At 46.2% G+C, this 22,654-nt stretch overlaps 1 protein-coding gene across 1 annotated transcript in view; it reads right to left on the bottom strand.

Moving 5' to 3' along the window:
- The window catches only part of PTPRJ (protein tyrosine phosphatase receptor type J), a 53,472-nt gene that overhangs the window by 23,105 nt on the left and 7,713 nt on the right, over window positions 1–22,654 (bottom strand). The window contains exons 5-13 of the mRNA XM_045039285.1: window positions 21,174–21,440; window positions 17,952–18,212; window positions 12,565–12,822; window positions 11,243–11,521; window positions 8,940–9,230; window positions 4,874–5,005; window positions 3,220–3,430; window positions 2,982–3,106; window positions 667–754 (exon numbers count right to left, since the gene is read on the bottom strand). Coding sequence (XP_044895220.1) covers window positions 667–754; window positions 2,982–3,106; window positions 3,220–3,430; window positions 4,874–5,005; window positions 8,940–9,230; window positions 11,243–11,521; window positions 12,565–12,822; window positions 17,952–18,212; window positions 21,174–21,440 — 1,912 coding nt within the window. The remainder of the gene's footprint in view (window positions 1–666; window positions 755–2,981; window positions 3,107–3,219; window positions 3,431–4,873; window positions 5,006–8,939; window positions 9,231–11,242; window positions 11,522–12,564; window positions 12,823–17,951; window positions 18,213–21,173; window positions 21,441–22,654) is intronic.

The raw sequence follows: 22,654 nt of genomic DNA, 5'->3' as shown, positions 1-22,654 counted from the left end.
TCTGGGCTGATGGCTCAGAGCCTGGAGCCTGTTTCCGATTCTATGTCTCCCTCTCTCTCTGCCCCTCCCCCGTTCATGCTCTGTCTCTCTCTGTCCCAAAAATAAATAAACGTTGAAAAAAAAAAAATTTAAAAAAAAAAAAAAAAACTAGGGTATTATCGGGGCGCCTGGGTGGCTCAGTCAGTTAAGCATCTGACTTTGGCTCAGGTCATCATCTCGCAGTCTGTGGGTTCGAGCCCCACATCAGCCTCTGTGCTGACAGCTTAGAGCCTGGAGCCTGCTTCAGATTCTGGGTCTCCCTCTCTCTCTGCTCCTCTCCTGCTCATGCTCTGTCTCTCTCTCTCTCTTCCTCTCAAAAATAAAAATAAAACATAGAAAAAAAGTTTTTAATTTAAAAAATAAAAAGTAGGGTATTATCGGGGTGCCTAGGTGGCTCAAAGTCAGTTAAGCATCCAACTTCAGCTCAGTTCATGATCTCACGGTCATGAGTTCCAGCCCCACTTCGGGCTCTGTGCTGACAGCTCAGAGCCTGGAGCCTGCTTTAGATTCTGTGTCTCCCTCTCTCTGCCCCTCCCCCGTTCGTGCTCGGTCTCTCTCTCCTCTCTCAAAAATAAAAAAACATTAAAAAAAAAAAAGTAGGGTATTATTAACATGAGCAACAGTCACCTTTTCTTCCTCCAGAAGATGAAGCCTCCCACAGCCACAATTACCAGCGCACCAAAGATACACCCAAAAACTGCTCCACAGATGACACCTGAGAAAAGTCCAAATGGAAAGCACTTCAGAAGATGTTCACGAACAAACAACTGACCCAGGGTCCTCAAACCAGAGTGTGACTGTGTGTGTGTGTGTGTGTGTGTGTGTGTGTGTGTGTGTGTTAAATGCCTTTGGACATAAAGTTAGCCTGGGCATTTGGGACCCGGGTTCCCTATCCCCAGTCCACCATAACAGGCTGGTCTTGAGAAAGTCAGTGCTCCTCTCTTCTGAGTATCCTCAACTGCAAACTTAAAGAACTGGGCCATCTGCGATTTTCAAGTTGTTCTTACCGCTGATGCCTTTCTTCACATGAAATTGCATGCAGCAGCCCAATATATAAAATAGAAAACCAGGGGTGCCTGGGTGGCTCAGTCGGTTGAGCGGCCGACTTCGGCTCAGGTCATGATCTCGAGGTCCCTGAGTTCGAGCCCCGCATCGGGCTCTGTGCTGACAGGTCAGAGCCTGGAGCCTGTGTCAGATTCTGTGTCTCCCTCTCTCTGACCCTCCCCCGTTCATGCTCTGTCTCTCTCTGTCTCAAAAATAAATAAACGTTAAAAAAAAATAAAAATAAAATAAAATAAAATAAAATAGAAAACCAGGGGGTGCCTGGGTGGCTCAGTCGGTTGAGCATCTGACTTCGGCTCAGCTCAGGATCTCAAGGTTCATGAGTTTGAACCCCGCATCGGACCCTTTGCTGTTAGCACAGAGCCTGCTTGAGATCCTCTGTCCCCGCTCCTGACCCTTCCCCCATTTGTGCTCTCTCTCTCTCAAAAATAAACATTTGGGGCACCTGGGTGGCTCGGTCAGTTAAGCGTCCGACTTTGGCTCAGGTCATGATCTTGCAGTTCAAGCCCCATGTCGGGTTCTGTGCTAACCGCTCAGAGCCTGGATTTCGCTTTGAATTCTGTGCCTCCCTCTCTCTCTGTTCCTCCCCCACTCACACTCTGCCTCACTGTCTCTCTCTCTCAAAAATAAATAAAGAATAAAAAAAAAATTTTTAACAATAAATAAATAAACCATTTAAAAAATAAATAAATAAAATAGGAAGCCAGGCAGAAACGCTCTCGTGGAGGTTGGGTGGCAGCAGACAAGATCTCCGGACTGGCTCTTGTTTGGTGGAGTGACCAGTGTTTAAAGGCTACAAGCCAAGGGGCACCTGGGTGGCTCAGTCGGTTAAGCGTCCAACTTTGACTCAGGTCACGATCTCGCGGTCCGTGAGTTCGAGCCCCGCATTGGGCTCTGGGCTGATGGCTCGGAGCCTGGAGCCTGCTTCCAATTCTGTGTCTCCCTCTCTCTCTGTCCCTCCCCCATTCAAAAATAAATAAACGTTAAAAAAAAAATTTAAAAATAAATAAATAAATAAATAAATAAATAAATAAATAATAAATAAAATAAAATAAAAGACTACAAGCCAAAATGTTCCACATGGTTCCCGCCACCTCTGACGTTGTGAGACTAACACCCACGTGTGAGCAGAAATACCGACAGCTCTGTACTCATGGGACATAACACCCTTTTGTTTATTGGGGAAGGCTGCAGGGACTCCCTGCACTTTGCTTCTGGGGCTTCTTTCCCAAAGCCAACAACTATCGAGTACAAAAGCCAGACCAACTAACAAACCAGTTAGTCACGTTGTCTCTGGCCTGAAGGCAGAGTATGTACCCCGCTTGGGTCCTTGAAGCTCCTAAATGATTCTGTGTGACAAAACACGTCTCTGCTTGACAAGGAGTCTGAGGCAAGACTGTCAGGCCTTCCTCTGAGCCACTGTGTAACTTTGGGCAAGTCACTGCCCCTCTCTGGGCCTTAACAGCCTCATTTCTAAAAGAGGAACAGGACAAGACGATTTCTGTGACTCCCTCCAACCCTCACATTCGAAGGCTCTATGTACCGAAAGTGAAATTGTGTGCCTGGCACATGGTCACACAAATACACCACACTGACAACAAAGGCCTAAGCAGTGTTTGCAGAGTGGAAGTGTAGCTGGCACTCGGAGAAGGGAGAGTGTGGGGTGGGGGCTCGTGGGGACCTCAGTCGAGGGAACAGACATGGGTCCTGGTGACATCTCAACTTCTAGGAGGAGAGCCCAGCCCTCCCAGGCGGCCAAGACCTGCTTCCTGGAGCCACGTGACTATGAGAATTGATGGAAGACACAAATCCAGGCTTCCTGTGGACACCAGAAGCAAAAACCCACTGAAATGTTAACAGCACCGCTGTTCTTTCTCTACCTGGATCCTGGGGCAAGAAAACAGCATCCGAATAGTGACTGAAGGACACATAGCTCTCGGGCCCATCTATGAGTCCGTCATTGTGAGGGTTAAAGGTGATGTTGGTGAAGCCGGCCACACAAGCCCTGTAGGATGACAAGAAGGAAAGAGGCTGCTGAGACACGGCCACCACCCCAGGCACGTAGGGCTTTGCGCTCGGAAGGCTCAGCCCCAAAGGGCAAGAACCACCAGGCATTACCGATAGGAGCCCAGGGGTTCCAGCTTGCCGTTGTAATAGCCGTGCGTGGTCGACTCGTTCCCAACGTCAATTTCGTATTTCAAGACTTCAGACAAGTCCTGAGAACGTCTCTTTTCTTCTGTTGTTATGAGGTATGTCACGTAAGTATTTGAGGCCCCCTTTTTGAAATCTTCATATGTATATCTCAAAACATCTGCAGATGGGCGAACAGCTAAGAAAGACACACGGAAGGAAAGTCCTGAGAAAGGGATTCCAGACAAAGGTTTACGTCTCGCCCACGTCTACCTAATGACATTGACACTGGGCGATAACGATGACAATGATGACAGAGCACAAGGGTGCTCTCGGTCCAGGCTTTACCTCTGTTGAGTTCTAACTGTTCGACTTACATAATCTCTCTGCACTAAACGATAGCAACTAACAAGAGTCTCATCACATACGTTGACTAGTCCCATCTTACAGATGGGAAAATGAAGGCCGGGAAAGCTAGCAGGACCTGGGCCCAAGGCCACACCGCCCACACAGTGGGGTTGATTTCTAACCCAGACCATCAACTTGGAGCGTGTGGTCTCATCCACCACAGGCTGGTACTGGTCATTGTGGTCACTAGGAAATACTGCCTCCTTCATTCGGCGAAGGTATAAGCTTGGACGTTGCTGAAAACCTTTCCAACACAATGACTTGAAACAGACCCCAAACAAAAAGCCAGAGAGACTGAGAGATCTTAGCATTAGTTGTTGAAACTCTGCTGTGCGTTTATGACACCAGCAAAGTCCTTGTCTTTCAGGATCCCCACTCCCCTTACAAGGTGCTTGATTTCTACGTCCTTGAGGAGGTGAGGGCAGTTATCATGGGCTGAGAGAACGGACAGAGGTGCCCCTGCGTGATTCATATTTAAAGAATCAACAAAAACAACAGAACTGGGTCCTGAAAGCCCAGCCTTGTGCAAAGCACCCACACACAGCTAACAAAGACACCCTCTAGTCGTGCCCTCCTTCCCACCAAAGAATGTAAAGGAGCCCTGTCAGGAAAGGGGGTTTGGGGGCCTCCTCCACTCTCAGCTGTGAGGATGGCTCTTTGCAAGTTCCCACCACAAATGCAAATCACTTTCTGTTTTCCTTCAAGAGACAGCCACCCTTTGAGTATGGTGGGGGGGGGTATGTGAGTGTGTGGGTGAGAGAGGGAAAGAGAGAGAGTTGCTTAAGACTAATATTCTGCCACCTCGAGGACCCTGTGTTGTAAAAGAGAAGAAAAACCTAGATCAGAGGTCAGCAAGGTAGGATCCAGAGGCCAAATCCAGCCAGCCACCCCTTCCGGTAGACAACATTTTATGGGAACAGCCGCACTCATTCTTCACACATCTTCCGTGGTGGCTCTCGTGCCACAACGGCAGAGTCAGGTGGCTGCAACAGAGACTGCATGGCCTGCAAAGCTTAAACTCTTTGCAATCCAGCTTTTTACAGAAGGTCTGTCAATCCTGACCTAGACCGTCGGGCAAATAGCTCACCCACCCGCTTCTCAGTGCCAAAGCGCGGGCTACAGTGTAAAAACAGACACATATTTGTATCTCTAATGTGCCTCAGTGGGCACAGGAATGGCACCCAGTCACGACACAGCTCACCGGCTGTTTAACCCGTAACTGACCCCTCCTTACCGTCCCCAGTGGTGAGAATGAGCGCATAAGCTTTGATGGGTCCGTGGCTGGCTTCAAACCCACTGAACTCAACCTTTACCGAATTGTGACTGATGGATGTAATATTCGGGGATCCGTCTGGAGAAGGAGGATCTGAAACAGAACGAAACAAAACATGATCACACACCATTTAAAATCAAAGAAGAGGGGTGCCTGGGTGGGTCAGTTGGTTAAGCATCTGACTTCGGCTCAGGTCATGAACTCGTGGTTCATGGGTTCGAGCCCCGCGTCGGGCTCTGTGCTGACAGCCTGGAGCCTGCTTCGGATTCTGTGTCTCCCTCTCTCTCTGCCACTCCCCTGTTCGTGCTCATTCTCGATCTCTCTCTCTCTCTCTCTCTCTCTCAAAATAAGAAATATATATAAAAAAAAGAAAAGAACAAAATGATTAAGGAGACATTTGCTACCATGCCCTCAAGTCCTGCCCTTGCTGTGGGAGTGGTGTGCTGGGGCTCATCCAGAGCAAGGGGCAGGGAAGGGCAGTGGAAGGCAGAGCTGGCAGATCCCCCAGCTCACAATGGCACCTCCAGCGTGCCCCGCCACATGCCTGGAGAAAGCTCCCGGCAAACTTGCTAGTTGAAAACAACCTCCCTCTCCTATGTTTCCCCAGCCCCTTCTGACCCAGAGGCGGCAGGTGCCGTATCCTGAAAAGCAGGGCAGGAGGAGAGCGACAGATAAAAGGCCTGTGTGGCTGGAACTCAAGGAGGGAGCTGTCCGCAGCACCTGCCCACTGCGTGGACACGGCACCAGATGGCTTGGTCGCTGAGGACCATGATGGAACAGAACAGATACCCAGAGGGAAGCAAAGCTGCAATGGAGAGAAGGCACTTTCTCCTGAGACCTGGCTGTGTTCCTGTTCCACATCCTTCACACTGAAGTCCTCATTTTTGCCTGAGTTGGTTTAAAATGCCAACCAGAGGGGGCGCCTGGGTGGCGCAGTCGGTTAAGCGTCCGACTTCAGCCAGGTCACGATCTCGCGGTCCGTGAGTTCGAGCCCCACGTCAGGCTCTGGGCTGATGGCTCGGAGCCTGGAGTCTGTTTCCGATTCTGTGTCTCCCTCTCTCTCTGACCCTCCCCCGTTCATGCTCTGTCTCTCTCTGTCCCAAAAATAAATAAACGTTGAAAAAAAAAATTTAAAAAAATAAAATAAAATGCCAACCAGAGAAACCCGACCAACCCTCTTCCTAGAAACCAGAAAAGCACACACAGAAACGTCCCACGCGTGACCCTCATGATGACGTGCCTCCCCTTTCTGAGCTGAGCTTGTGCGGTCACCCTCCAGATGAACACAAAAGAAGAAAATGCTAAATTAAAGATGATCCTTCTACACACAGACACACACACACACACACACACACACCATACACACATGCACTCTACCTAAATTTGTCTCCCACGTACAGTTTGAGTGTTTTCATTAGCGTGTCAAGATTCCAGGAGGCTGAGAAAGCTGAACAAAAACACCACCGCAAGACTCCCACACGTGCGCCGGCCAGCACGGCAGCCGCCAGCCACCCAGAACAGTTGAGCTCTGAAAATATGACCAGCCCAAACTCGGATGAGCCACACACATGAAACACGGACTGGACGTCAAAGACTTAGCACGAAAAAAGAATGCAAAGTATCTCATCAGTAATCGACTTCACAGAGATCACACAAATTACTTCACCCAGTGAAATGATAATGTTTTCAACATAGTTCAATAAAATGTGATTGAAATCAATGCCAGCTGTTCCTTCTTACCTTTTTTTAACGCAGCTCCTAAAAAAAGGTTAAATTCTGCAGGAGACTCACATTTTCTACCGGGCCGTGCAGCTCCGAACCAGGCTTCGGCAACCACTCAAGTAACTGACAGCAGTGACCGCTTGGAGGCGCCGTTCCCAGGTCTAATCGTCAACCGCCTGGCCAGACTTCCTAACACAGGCTCCCAGGATTCCCCCCAGCGCTCTGCCTTTGAGCTGCCCAGAGAGGACTAGACTGTGGGTGGCAGGCTAACTCATCTACCTGCAAGACTGGAAACGCTTTCCCTCTCTCTGCTTATCTGAATCCTATGCTCCAGGGGCCCCGTCTGCCTTACTCACCGGTGTCCCTTAACCCCAGGCACACACGGTGCAACTAACAAATATTGCTTAAAAGACCATCACTTCAATTCCCCCAGATTTACCCATCCCACCAACGCTTCCTACCTCTCCTGGGGAAATTGCAGCTCCGCTCTTCCAGTAAATAAAAGACGTGTTAAATTTGTATATGAAAATTCATCTGAGGAAAGGGAGAGCTACAGAATAAAAAGTAAGAGAATCCCTGGACTAAGTAAGTGGTCATTATCCAACCCTACCATACTGTTCAGGCTCAGAAACTACTTCTGACAAGTTCCTACTCTTCACCAGGCACTGAGCGTAGCCCTAGAGATACCAAATCAGATGTGGCTGATGTTCCTCAGCAGCTCAAGAAATGACGTGATAAAAGAGAACTACAAAAAGGTTCATTATTTCCATTACGTTCTAGAGTGCTGCAGAAACCCAAAGGAGTGTGACCCAGGGCCACCCTCTACAGTGTGGACTACACAACTCCAAGGAGCCCCGTGCACACTGTAGTCCATATGAATGGTATCCCCTGGAATTGTGTGCTGCACAACCTGAGCAGCCATACATGGCCGCTGTCAAGTGGCCTTCGATACAAATTACCTCATCTAATTTGTTTAACAGTCCTGAAAGCTAGTCTTACTTCCCCTTTTTATAACGAAGAAAAACAAGGCTCATAGGGGTTACGCAGCTTCTCTGAGATCGCACAGCTAGTAAAAGGCAGAACTTAGAATCAAACCCAGGTTGGCCTGTCTAAATCCAACACTCTGTCCACAGAACCCCTCCACCACTTTTCAAGTCAGTGTCCCTGTAATAAGAGGCCTTTTTCTCTTACTATGTCAACCATGAATTCTTTGGAAATTGTCCAGAAACATTCTGATACCCTAAAGGAAACACATCCAGGGGTTGAAAAGCACAAAGCAAAACCAACCCACCAGGCTGATCTAAGACATAACATTGGCAAAGACATGGCGAGCAAGACAGATAAAAACGAAGCAAAGATATAAGAAGCAACTTTCTTCCAAAGAAGTAAGAACGATGAGCCTGAAAAGTCTGACTAGGGGGAATCCCCTGTGCAATGAGTGGCCACCCACTCTCCAAAACAGCCAGAGAGCTTATCAATATGGATTCCAAGGAAATAAGAATCTTGACCGAATATATGCTAATAGTGAATAAAAGTACTGTTCAATTTTTCAGCGTGATGGTAATGGCAATATGGTTATGTCTGAAAGAAAGGGGAAAGGAGCCCCTATCTTGGAGAAATACTTCTTAAAGTATTTATAAATAAAATTATAGAATGATGAGGACTGGTTTCAAAGTAATCCAATCAGGGAGGAGGGGGGTATAAATGAAAGAAGACTGGTCAAACTCCGACAAATATTTAACTGGGCGATGATGGATATGTGGGTTTCTTTATGCTTGCCTCTACTTCTGTGTACATTTGAATATTATGAAAATGCTTTTCTCATGTAATATAATAAAGGAACTCACTACCTAAAAGAAAATGTGGCAGCGAATTATTCTGTAAAGCAAAGGAAACTTTCGGGATGTTAAAAATGAGTCTCTCTTACCCTGCTCTTCAAGACTTGATTTCTACAGATTTGGGTTAACGGTCTATGCCAGCAGAAACAAATATTTTAGGGGCGCCTGGGTGGCTCAGTCGGTGAAGTGCCCAACTCTTGGTTTCAACTCAGGTCATGATCTCACGGTTTCATGGGTTCGAGCCCTATGTCTGGCTCTGTACTGGTGGGGCAGAGCCTACTTCGGATTCTCTCTCTCCCCCTCTCTGCTTGCCCCTCCCCCTCTCATGCTGTCTCTGTCTCTCAAAATAAATAAATAAAGTTAAAAAAATATATTTTAGCAGAAATTTCAAAAGAAATATGGATTTCTAGGCCACACGTGCAGACCCGCTGGGTCAGCGTTCTCCAGGGGTGGACCACAAAGCCCACCTGTGATGCCAGTGAGGCAGGTGTTTTGGGTGGGAGATGCCGTCTTGTTACAGGACAAGGCAGTGATGCTGATGTTGTAGGAGGTAGAAAAATTCAAATATGTGACATTCGTCCAGTACTCTGTGCCGTTCTCCGAGGAGCAGCTCTCCAGGTCTGTCACATTTTTCCAAGCCCCTCTGCTGATCTCCAGCCCGAAGCCTGTGTTGGTGCCGGGAGGGCAGGCCCACTTGAGAATCAAGGTTGGCTCTTTGGGGACCACCTCGCAGCGGAAGGAGGCTACTGGTGCAGGATCTGCAAGGGAAGCACAGCACATCATCAGAGTCCGGGACGGGTGCCTTTGCAAACGCCGGCACTTAGAGGGCAGTCGAATCCCGGCTCATCTGTGATGAGGAGACTGCCGTGCAGAATGGTAGAAGACGCAGAGGCTGACGTTGAACCAGGCATTACTGAACTGTGTGACCCTGGGCCGGTTACCCAACCGAGCCTCAGCAGCAGGACTGTATGAGGATTCTGTGAAAGTGGCTGTCAATCACCACCCTGGAAGAGAACGGGGCTCTGCGAGAGCTAGCGATATCATAACAGTATGGAGGCAGCAACTCCTTCATTCTGGGGCCCTCCTGACAATCCTTCTGGAAGAGGTAGGGTTAATACTGCCCCACTCTGCCGATGAAGCAACTGAGGCTTCGAGAGGTTGCGTAAGTTGCTGAAGATGACCTGGTTGCTAGGCAACAAAGCCAAAATTGGACCCTGGGTTTCCTGAATCCAAGTCCAGGGCATTTTGTATACACACAACATGCGGAATAATCAATAGTAAATGGGATCAGTTTCTTCATCTTTCAAATGGTGTGTTGTCTGTCTCTACCTGTCTGAGGACCAACAGAGTTTTGTTGACGGCCGACCCTAAACTGCTGTAAATAGAGAGCTCTGTACTAAGGTGCTGGGGGCAGAATACTATCACTGCTTCAGTGCTGCAGTATTTTAAGGCAGGAAAAGCATTAACGAACCACCCATTAACAGCTCCCACATGCTCCGCCAGAGGCCTAGGAAAGTAACCCGCCCAACGCACCGCTACCCCCACAGCCCCTGTTCCAGCCACCCCCAGGCATAAAAGCTCGTATGTATTTTTCTCTTGCTCTAGACTACAATAATTACAGCGAGGGTGAGTCTCGGCAGCAGAAGCCACCCAAATCCCAAAGATCAGCTTCTAGACCAGGTGGACGGGGCCCGAGGAGCAGGGGTGACTCGGAGCTACAGGGATTTCTGTAGCAGCTCCACCTGAAAGGTCAGAGGTCATCAAAGTGCCAGCTCCTACGCTACCAGGGAGGCTGATCCGATGACGGCCCTCAGCTTCCAAATCAGCCTGAACACACCTGAGCAGCTTGGTCTAAGCAAGGAAAGAGGTAGGTACAAAGAGGGGGAAGAATAAGGTGGTGCACGGGCGCCGGGGTGACAAAGGTGCCCCCATCAGACCCGTGAGTCCAAGTACTCACAGCCATCTGTAGAACACTCCCTGGGTTGCTCTCTGAAAGCTCCTTAGGTTAAACACAGGGCTACCTTTCTCTTTATAGCACTTTTTACACTGAGAGATAAGGATGAGAAAGGCAAAAAGGCTGAGCATCCATTTTAACAATATCCTTTTCAATCTTCTTCAGTGGGAAAGCCAAATCATGAACCACAAGCCTGAATGGCATCCCTCTCCTAGCCCGTCACCTCCCGGGGCCTCACCACCTACCCATCACCCTCTTGCTCCCATTGGTCCACTCCTGCCATCCTGGCCTCCTGCTCTTCCTTCAACACAGCAGGCATACTCCAGCCTCAGGGCCTTTGCACTGGCCTTTCCTCTGCCTATGATGCTCTACACCCTGACAGCCATCTGGCCGGCTCCTTCACTTCCTTCAGGTCTCTGCTCAACAGTCACTTTTTCACTGAGGCCTTCCCAGGGCATCCTACATAAACATCTCCTCTCCCCCTTCTCTGTTCTTTTCCCTCTTCCTAGCAGTAATCATCATCTAATGACTTATTATCTGTCTGTCTTCTCCACCAGAATCGAAGTTCCAGGAAGGCAGAGACTTGGGGGTGTCACTTAACAGTGCCCGGCGTATAGTAAGTGTTGCATAAATATCTGCTGGATGAATAAATGAGGAGGACAAGACAGCCCTACTAAGCTAATGGGCTTTCTGGGAGAGTCCAGGGTCTGTTACCACACACGACCCGAAACCTAATAAACTAAAGCCCGCAGAGGACCTATCTGCAAGGTCAGCACCACACAGGAAAGAGTGCAGGAGGCACCTGAGGCTACTCACCTGTACAGAATGACTGCCTGCCAGATGCCAGTGGCGTGGTGACATTTCCCACTTGGGTGAAGATCTCCACTGTGTATGATGAGCCAGGTATCAACTCAGTGACGGTAGCATAGGTGACGCCAATGTCTGTGACTAGTCGTATTGCTTGGCTGAAATTTCCATCCTTCCCAATATAAAGGTAGTAGGTATACCTGGGAGAAGCTTCATCAAAGTTCTGCCAGTTTAAGGTTGCTTCCGTGGTGCTGGTATTTACTTCAATGTTGGCTACATTGCTGGGCCCTTAGTTAAAAAAAAAAAAAAAAAAAAAAAGGCACGGATAAGCCTTGAATTCCAGGACTATTTTATTTACTGCATCTAAAACTAGCCTGGCTCCTGGGTGCCTGGGTGGCTCAGTCGGTTAAGTGTCCGACTTTGGCTCAGGTCAGGATATCACGGTTCGTGGGTTCGAGCCCCACGTCGGGCTCTGTGCTGACAACTTGGAGCCTGGACCCTGCTTCAGATTCTGTGTGTCCCTCTCTCTCTGCCCCTCCCCCACTTGTGCTTGCTCTCTCTCTCTCTCTCTCTCTCTCTCTCAAAAATAAACAATAAAAAAAATTTTAACAATTAAAAATTTAAAAAATAAATAAATAAATAATTTTAAAAAATTAAAAAAATAAAATAAATAAAAAACAATTAAAAATAGCCTGGCTCCTTTGAGGAAAGAATAAATAAAGCTAACATTTGCTGACTCAAAATACAGAAGGCTTCCCAAAAAGACATTCAGAAAATAATTATACAGATTAAATCTCAAAAGAATTCATTTTCCAGGCTTCTTTTTTAAGTTTATCTGAAATATATTTTCCAGATATAATTTCCTATCTGTTTTGGAAATCTGATTAATGAAAGAGAAAATATATGCGAAAAAGATAATACAAACTACCATCTATCTCTACCATATAGTTAGATCAAACGTCAGCAAGACGCCTTCCTTACTACTCTGCAAGCAAAGCTCCCCATTTGAGCAGTATCTTCTAGTGTCACCAAGACAAGGTGACTCTCCTCTAGTCCGTATTCCCAAGGAATGAATGGAATAATTATGTTGTCCATCTTTATCGGATCTTTCTGCTTCTAAGGACAATTCCTTAGAAGCTCAGCACCAATGCCCCACGAGAACACCAGAACCTTTGCGGAGGCCAATGTTTTCAGCTTAAGCAGCTTCAGATTCTACCTGGAGCCCCGAGACACAATGGCCACTTACCTCACCGTGTAACCAATGCTTGCTTCCCACCCTCCAGGAGAATCAGAAAGAACACCACTTACCAGGGTGTCCTTAAGAGACTTACATGTGTACTGTGCCGTGGAGCTGGGCTCCCCCTGGATGTGGTTCACCTCTGGAAAGATCGTGATGTTATATAAGGTGCCTGGAACCAAACCCCTGAGAGTGATCTCTTTGCGAGAAGTGTTTATCTTGTCAGAGCCGCGCTCGGACTGTATAACTAGGTGGTAGGTGTATTCGGAAGCATTGTCCGTACTCTGCCACTCCAACTCCATCCCGGTTGTGGTGACGTTGAACACGCGGATGTCAAAGACGGCACTGGGATCTGGTGGGAGGAAAGGAGGTACAAAGGAAGTGTCAAGGACCATCTTAACACCCAGCTTTATTGCAAAGTGTCCAGAGAACTTGCTCTTTTGCCAGCAAAGTCTCAGACGAGTTCACAGAGGGCAAACTCCAAAGCAAGCGAGAAACACGCACACTCCTGTCTTTCGAGAATTTTGGCTCTTCCGTGACACAGATGAGCAAGCTTACCAATCTGTCCTGTGGGTTCTCTGGTCTTTCGCTTTTGTCATAAAAACGCCCCCTTTGGGGGTCTTCTGGGGTGGAGGTCTTATTCAGATTCCTGATCTGAGTGCTGATGACCAGATGGGTTCAGTTGGTGAAAATGCATCAAACTATGCACTTATGACGTGTGTGTTTTCAATATGTATATTACAGCTCAATAAATAGTCTGGTGTGTGTGGGGGTGTGTATGTGTGTGTGGGTGGGTGGGCGTGTGTGTGAATGTGTGTTTAATCTAACTCCCTGAAAAGAAAACGTTTTCCTGTAACACAGGCATATACCAAAAAGAAAAACTGAAATGGACAGCTGACGTTTGCTAGGTTGAGAGTATTCGAGGCCAGGGTGGAGAAGGGAAAACACACGTACGCACACACACACCCCAACCACCCTCCCAGCTGGGGTCAGAAGAGAACTCTCCCACAGGGGTACTCGGGGTACCCTGCTCCCCCGCATCTCACCTCTACACACCGAACCAGCTGTAATGTGCATGCACAGATCGAGGCCCAGAAATAACCATATAAGCTACTACTTTTCTGCCCTTGCTTTCAAAACATTTCTCTTTACCTGGGAACCCAAGTCCCCTCTCGTGAGAGGAACTGAGTGAGGGGACAAAGGAGGGAAATATTTTCACTGTAAAACCCTGTGTGTATGTGTGTGTGTGTGTGTGTGTGTGTGTGTGTGTGTTTTACATACATGTACCACACGCACGTACTCTCTTCCAAAAAAAAATTTTAAGTGGCTCCTCTTAAAGGTAGGTAGCTTTGAGAGTCTTCCTTCCCTACCACCAGATTCCTGATGTCACAGGGATTCCACAGACAAAAGGCCATAAAAGGACGCCATTATCTGGGTGGCTCAGTCAGTTGAGCATCCAAATCTTGATTTTAGTTCAGGTCATGATCTCAGGGTTCAAGGGTTCAAGCCCCGTGTCAGGCTCCATGCTCGCCACATGGAGCCTGCTTGAGATTCTCTACCCCTCCCACATGCATTCTCTCTCTCTCTCTCTCTCTCTCTCTCCCTCTCAAAATAAACTTCAAAAAAAGAAAAAAGTACATCATTATCTATAAATGTAAAAAAAAATAGAAATAACCTAAATATTCCATAAAAGGAGAAGGGCTCTATAAACTGTGATCTGGCTATATAATGAAACATCCTGCAGCCACTAAAAACATAAAGACCATACATACTATGGGAGGGAGGCTACAATATACACTGAGTTAAAAAAAAATAGTTGAAATACAAAATACAATTATTTCTATAATAATTACAACGATGTAAACAAAACCTATGATTGTGGACACAGATGTGAAAGGAATTCAGCGGGGTTAGAAGGCAGAGTGCTTCTTGTTTCCCTTCCTTTCTATGGTGGTAAAATATCCATATCTATAATTTTAACCATTTGTAAATGTACAACTCAGAGGCATTAAATACATTCACAATTTTGTGACACTATCATCACTATCTATACCCAAAATATTTCATCACCCCCAACACAGATGCTGTTCCACTTAAGCAGCAACTCCCCACACTTCCCTCCCTGGTAGCCTCTGTTCTCCTTTGGTCGCTATGAACTTGCCTATTCCAAGAACCTCAGGTAAGTAGAATCATACAATATTTGTCCTTCTGTGTCTAGCTTCTTTCACGTAGCATAATGTTTTGAGGTTCATCCATGCAGTGGGTATCAGAATTTCATTCATTTTTATGGCTGAATAATATTCTATTGTGTGGATATACCACGTTTTGCCTATCCACTGCTCTCTGGACACTTGACTGCTTCTACTCTTGGCTGATGTAAATCGTGCTACCATGAACACTGGTATACAGATAACTGTTCGAGTCTCTGCTTTCAATCCTTTGGGAAATATAAATATCATATAAATACATATACATACATATACACATATAAACATATGTATACAAACATACGCACACACACACACACGTAGAATTGGAACTGCTGAATCATATAGCATTTGTTTCCCTTCCTCAAAATTGCCTTTAATGCTGTTATACTGACTTTAATAATAATGGAAGTTGTTCAACCATAGAATGATAATCCCCGAAGAGATTAGTGCCTTATCACAACTCTTCATGATTCCCATTCAATGGGACTCAATTAGAGGTTACAGTACAAGAGATGTAACTTCTCCTCAACGAATAGGCCTAAATGGCTTTGCAGCTGACCATCAGTCCACACTCTGCTTGAGACCTCATTCTTCAAAGCCAGAGATCAGTTCACTCCTTTGTCACTCTGGGCCCAGTTATAAAGCTCACAGAACTCCCATTTCCTGCTCTGGAAAACAGAGATGCTAACAGTGCCTACCTCGTGAAGTTATGACAAAAATTTTTAAATAAAAGATGAGAGCCCAGCACTTTGTAGACCCCCAATATATTAAGCTATTATCACATTAAGTTCTGGGCATTGGCAAGTCACACAATATCAAGTGTCCCCCACCACGGTAATCCTCATGGTAGCAACATTCTCAAAAGAAAAACAGAAATATACGTTGACGTCAAGACGCCATCGCAACAGTCTAATCTAAAATTCAGACTTGAGGGGCGCCTGGGTGGCTCAGTCAGCGAAGCATCTGACTTCGGCTCAAGTCACGACCTCAGAGTTCACGGGTTCAAGCCCCACGTCAAGCTCTGTGCTGACAGCTCAGAGCCTGAAGCCTGCTTCAGATTCTGTGTCTCCCTCTCTCTCTGCCCTTCCACCACTCATGCTCTGTCTCTCTCAAAGATAAATAAACATTAAAAACATTTTTTAATAAAAAAATAAAATTCAGACTTGAAATGGAATTACTGCATTTCATCTAAGGAATGTACTTTAGCAGTCCGTTATTTTGGAAACAAACCTTTCAAGGAACTATCAATTCCTTCACCCAACCAACAGAGTTGAAGAAACCTACACAAGGAGAATCTCAAAAGCCCAAATGATTTCATGTGTGCCTAAAGGAATTAGGCCTCATTTTTTTCTTCTTCCCTTCTATATAAAAGATTAATTCTCTTGCAATCAAAGCTCAAGGAATAGTGTATGTTTTCCAAGCTTTCCCAAAAAACGTGTTTCAAATTTTAAAAACAACAGTAATGAACATTAAATTGTTTTGATGAAATAATTTTATCAAGATCACTTAGCCTCAAAGAATAATGCTGTTTATGAGAGACTGTATATAATCTACAATCTACTTTTCCAACAATAGGGGAGTACTTGAATAATTTACAATACATCCATATCATTGGTTCTTAAACTTTTGAATCTCAGGACCCCTTTACCTCCTTAAGAGAGAATTTTTATTTATGTAGGCTATATTTATATTTACTGTATTAGAAATAAAAAATGAAGGGGCGTCTGGGTGGCTCAGTTGGTTAAGCTTCCGACTTGGGCTCAGGTCATGATCTCACGGTTCATGAGTTGGAGCCCCACATCTAGCTCAGAGCCTAGAGCCTACTTCGAATTCTGTGTCTCCATCCCTCTCTGCCCCTCCCCTGCTCATGCTTGCTCACTCTCTCTCTCTCTCTGTCTCTCTCTCAAAAGTAAATAAACACCAAAAAAAAATTTTAAAGAAATAAAAAATGAAGAATTTTTAAAACATAAGAATACACAAGCATACATTCCATTAGCCATGAGAGTGACGATGTCATCCCTTGTCATATAGCATCTGGAAAGCTCCATTATACACTCATCATGAGAGAATAAGATTAAAAAAGCTAAATAACACTTTAGAAGCAGTATGATAATAATAATAACAACTCATCAACTCCTTGAAAGAATCTAGGGGACTCTCAGAGATCCCTGGATCACACTTTGGGTAACAATGATCTAGCCCACAAGTCAACTAAGTTTTCCTTTAAGGGACACAGAATAAATATTTTACATATTGTGGGCCATATATTTTCTATTGCAACTGCTCATTTCTAGCACAAAAGCAGTTTTATTTTTTTTTTTTAATTTTTTTTTTCCAACGTTTATTTATTTTTGGGACAGAGAGAGACAGAGCATGAACGGGGGAGGGGCAGAGAGAGAGGGAGACACAGAATCGGAAACAGGCTCCAGGCTCTGAGCCATCAGCCCAGAGCCCGACGCAGGGCTCGAACTCACGGACCGTGAGATCGTGACCTGGCTGAAGTCGGACGCTTAACCAACTGTGCCACCCAGGCGCCCCGCAAAAGCAGTTTTAGATAGTATATAAACACATAAGCATGGTTGTGTTCTAATAAAACTTTATTTATAAAAACAGGCAATGGCCAGATGTGGCCCATAGGCCATTATTATCTGTTGACCTGATTTAGACAATGGAATGCCAGGATGATATTAAAATTATCCTGTAGAAATATTTATACTGGCAGGGAAGAACACTCATAATAAGCTGCTATGTGGTAAGAAGCAGATTATAAAACCACATGAATAAGATGACTTCAATGTTTGTAAAAGAAAAAATATATAGGGGTGCCTGAGTGGCTCAGTCAGTTGAGCATCTGACTCTTGATTTCGGCTCAGGTCATTATCTCATGATTCATGTGATGGAACCCCACAACTTCTCTCTCCCTCTGCCCCTTCCCCACTATAAATAAATAAATAAATAAATAAATAAATAAATAAATAAATAAAATATAGGCACATATTTAAAATTAGAAAAGTTATCATTGATTATCTCATACATCAAAAATACACCAAAAGTTACCAGTGATTATTTCTGGTTGATAGTTTACTATGTGATTTTCTTTTGCTTGTCTATGTATTTTACATAATGAATATGCATTACTGTCATTATAAATGTTTTTAAGATTTTCATTAGATAATTAAAAGCAGTATTTGGAAAACCTGGCATTATAAATTATACTGATTTCCTTTAAGAAACACCACTGTTTTACAGAAAACACAGCCTATTTGCTTACCAGTTCTATTGTAAACCGTCTGGGACTCCCCTTCAGTCCCATTTGGTCCTTGTGGAAATATTTCAAAACGATACTTGGTTCCAGGGTATAAGCCACCAATGACAATACTTTGGTTTTGGGTGGCTGTTTCCAGCGGAGATTTTCCAGCTCCTTCCTCTGTGGTAAGTATCTTGAAGAAATCTGCGTCACTGCTGCTCCAAGCTAAGCCAATTTCCCTTGTGCTGACACTCGTCACTCGAAAGTCGGAAACTGGACGGGGGGCTATGGGAAGAGAGTAAACAACTAGATATAGAGCCTGGTTCTACAGAAGACAGGGTGATTGAACCTCACAAAATATTTACACTGAGATTATATGCACACTTGGGACATCCGACCTTTCTCTCTTCTTTGTATTATCACCTACAATGCCCTTAGCAATGGGTATTTTTGGCTACTGAGAAAACAGTTGGCTACAAGAGCATAGAAACTGCATGCTTAGGTTGTACAAAGTCATTCACCGGAAATGAGAGGAGGGGTAAACCCACGTGGGCACGGGCTAACACTCTGGGGTAGGACCTTGGCTGTTGCTGACTGCTTTATCTCAAATACATTATTAGGCCTCCCAGAACCTCTGTTTAGAAACATGCAGTGCAGGCTGCTGTTGACCCCTAAAACCCATTCCTTACCTGGCTTTTCCCTTACTCATACAACCCCAGATTTTTAGCTGTATACCTGGCTGTCGGAAGTAAAGACTATATTTCCCAGCCTCCTTTGCTGCTAGATTAGCCATGTGGCTGAGTTCTGGTCAATAGGACGTGAGCAGAAGTACCGTATGACTTTTAGGAAGTATCATGAACGCATGGAGCACTACCTTCTGCCCTTCCTCCTCCTTGTAGCTGGAATGTAGATGCAATACCCAGAGCTCAGGCCGCCTAGCTCCAGAACGAGTACGGTGGCTGTGGTGGCACCTATGGCTTCCTGATCCCCAGATTACAGCTCAGAACATATATTTCTGGAGCCAACACCTACAGTGGGGGTTGCAGACTGTGACAAAACTGCACCCCTTAGTGTGGGAGCCATTCCTGGGTCCCAGCCTAAAGCCTGATCCCCCAGCTGTTAAGAGTTGAATCATGTCCCCTCAAAATTCATATGTTGGAGCCCTAACACCCAGTACCTCAGAAGGTGGTATATTTGGAGACAGGGCCTTTAAAGAGGTGATTACGGTAAAACAAGGTCATTAGAGTAGGTCCTAATCCAGTATATGACTGGTGTCCTGGTAAGAAGAGGAGATTAGGACACAGTCATGCACAGACCAAAGGACAACCACGCGAAGACACGGGGAGAAGACAGCCACCTTCCAGCCAAGGAGAGAGGCCTCAGAGGAACCCAACCGTTCATCACCTTGATCTCAAACTTCTTGCCTCCAGAACCGTGAGAAAATAAATTTCTGCTGTTTAAGCCCTGCAGTCTGTGGTACTTGTAACAGCCGCCCTGGCAAAATAACACACCAGCCCTCCCAATAACTCTGCAAACCCTCGGCTCCCAGGATCGAGTTCCTTTGGGCTGAAAAAAGCTCGTAAAAAGCTTCTGTTTCCTGCCACGGAGCCCTGGCTAACACTCCTCCATCCCGTCCTGCCTAGCACTGGTGCTGCTTCTACAAGGACAAAGAAACAAACTCCTGTTTTGTTTACGCCGTGCATACTCGGGAAGTTTTTTTGTTACTCACAGCCAAACCTAATCTGAACTAATAAAGGGACTGAAGAGTAAAAGTGTAGAAGGTGAGGAAGGGAAACTAGATTCCACTTACCCCAAAGAGCCAGTCCAGAAGACATTTGTAAAGGTGCCTAAGGTGCGCTTCCTAGCAAGCAACAGACACCCAAGTGAAGCAGTCTGTGAAACGAGCCCTGGGTCCAGAGCCAGGCATCCCTGGGACCCACGTCTCTGCTCTGCCACTTTGCGCCCTTGGGCAAATCATTCGGCTGGGTGGGGCTGCAGCCTCCTTATTTGTCAAACAGGGATCCTAATACCTACCATGGAGGCCATCGCAATACCCATAAAGCGCCTAGTACGGTACGATACTGATACTGTTACACTATGTACTACTGGTATACCATTATTGCTTTACTTTAATTCTCGGACCTTCTTTAGAACAGAAAGCATCTTTTTTTAATGTTTATTTTTGAGAGACAGAGAGAGAGAGAGAGAGAGAGAGAGAGAGAGAGCGCAAGTGGGGGAGGGGCAGAGAGAGGAAGGCAGAGAATCCAAAGCAGGCTCCAGGCTCAGCACAAACCCCAGTGCAGGGCTCGAACCCACAAACTGTGAGATCATGACCTGAGCCGAAGTCAGACACTTAACTGACCGAGCCACCCCGGTGCCCTGGAACAGGAAGCTTTTTATTTGCTGCCTGTCATCTTCTCTTTAAAGCACAGGTAAGCAAAGAAAGGGTGAGATACATCTGTGCCCTGCTTCATTATAATGTCAGTATCCAAAGGACAGAGGGACATGAATAACCAGGTTCTTTTTGTCTCCGTGCATCATTTTGCCTCTACCATGCTAGAATGAGTGGTCATTACAAGCACAGGCTGGAGTCAGCCCAGCTGTTGGATCCTACCTCTGCCACGTGTGTAACACCTCCCTACAGCACCTCTCTCAGCCACGGCTCCCTGATTCATAAAATAAGGCTAATTCCAACCATGTCACAGGTCTGTGAACACCACATAAGACAGTGCAAGGAGGGGCTCCTGGGCGGCTCAGTCGGTTCAGCGACCAACTCTTGATTTAGGCTCAGGTCATGATCTCATGGTTCATGGGATCAAGCCCTACATTGGGCTCTGCGCTGACAGCATGGAGCCTGTTTGGGATTCTTTCTCCCCCCTCTTTCTGTTCTTCCCACGCTCACATGCTCGCTTTCTCTCTCTCTCTCTCTCTCTCTCTCTCTCTCTCTCACACACACACACACACACACACACACACACACACACACAATAAAATTTAAAAGTGTAAAAAAGTAAAATAAAAAGAAGACAGTGCCAGGAAAGCATGTACACCATGTTCAGCACGTGGGGTGGGTCAGTCAACGATCATCGTTACGACGGCACACATCTGGAAGGAGGTTAGAATCCCTGTGGGCTCACACACTGAGCTGTGTTTTCCTCGAGGGTAGGGACAAAGCTTTGTCTCGTACCTGGGCCTGGCACAGAGCAGGCAGGTGAGAGAGGTCAGCAAAACAATGAGTGAACTCACGGGTGTACACTTGGAGAAAACCCGGTACGCCCTCGGAACTGTTGCCAAGGAGAGGATGCACCGTGATGTTGTACAAGGTACTCGAGCTGAGCGAAGTAATGGCGACCTGAGTCTCATTGACATGGAGGGTGAAGGAATCCGTCTCCCCAGTGACTTGTATCTTGTAGGTATAGACAGAGGACGACTCGTTATCATTGATTTTCCAGGTCAGGGTCATGGTTGTTGCGTTGATGTCCACAACTTCAACGTCAAACACTTGACTGGCGACTGTGAAGACAGAAGAGGCGTTAACAGTAAGCAGAATGGCCAAGCCAGAGAGAGAGACAGAGACAAACCATCATCAGGGCCTGTCATCCATTATAAGAAAGATTCTCAGCAATCATGCCTTCCTCTCCTACACATTGTCACCACAACATACATCAATGTATGGGGGTCCCAGCAAGTGTCAGACATCATCTTCAGTGAAGAGACAACCTGGCCAATTGCAACTGCATAGCTACCGCTTTGTTCTTCTTGTGAGTTTACTCTTAGAGATATGACAGGCTCTTCAAACAACAACATGGACTCTACTCATGTCCTGCCCAGGTCCTGGGGTGACCCAGAAACACTCTCAAGCATATATGCTTCCAGAATGAACTATACAGGACCCATTAAAGATCACACACTTTAGCACAAGGCAGGTCCGGGTTCCAAGGTTAGTTCTGCATTAACGGCCAGGTAGTTCCGAGGAAAATCATGTGAGCTCAGTCTCCTCATCTGCAAAATGGGGGTAATATTCCTAACCTCGAGAAAAGATAACACAGAGCTCTAATAATCTGCCACTGGCCCATCCTACCCTCCCAGTCCATGCTGTCCATCCCCTGCCTGCTCTGTGCCCTGGAAGGCTGACCCCTACGTGCTGCATCACTGCGGCTGGCAGGAAGGAGGGGCCCTGCCAGAGGCCCTGGGACTGGGTTCCACCTGCAAGCAATGTGAGCAGGCGACCTGGAAGCAGAGGAGTAAGCAGTGAAGTGTTTCTCCCACAGGCCTCTGCTCGGGCTGCCTCTTCTGACAAGGCTGCCTCTTCCACTGCCCCAGCCCCCACCAGGTTCCAGAAGCACCCCTTCTTCCCCTTGCTCATCAGCCTTAGAGGTGACTTCCTAGCACGACTAATCTCAGGTGTCTCAACGTGCTCTGATGATTTCCTTAACCCCATCCCACCTAACGAGATGCTTGAAAAATGCTTGGTGCGAGACATGTATTGTGTGCATGTATATACATCTAGATACGCACATATACACACACACATGCCACACAGAAAGGGTTAAAGTTACTATGATTATTACTTATCAAGTGCTAGGACAGTTCACACAAACCAGGCCATGTGTATCCATATATCTGAGAGCCTAAGATGCAATCACTATTTTTTTTAATGTTTATTTATTTTTGAGAGAGAGAGAGAGAGAGAGAGACAGCGTGAGCAGGGGAGGGGTAGAGAGAGA

This window comes from Felis catus, chromosome D1 (assembly GCF_018350175.1).
Source record: "Felis catus isolate Fca126 chromosome D1, F.catus_Fca126_mat1.0, whole genome shotgun sequence".
NCBI classification, from domain to species: Eukaryota; Metazoa; Chordata; class Mammalia; order Carnivora; family Felidae; genus Felis; species Felis catus.
The sequence above is the reverse complement of the archived record's forward strand: the minus strand, read 5'-3'. Positions and strand labels throughout refer to the sequence as shown.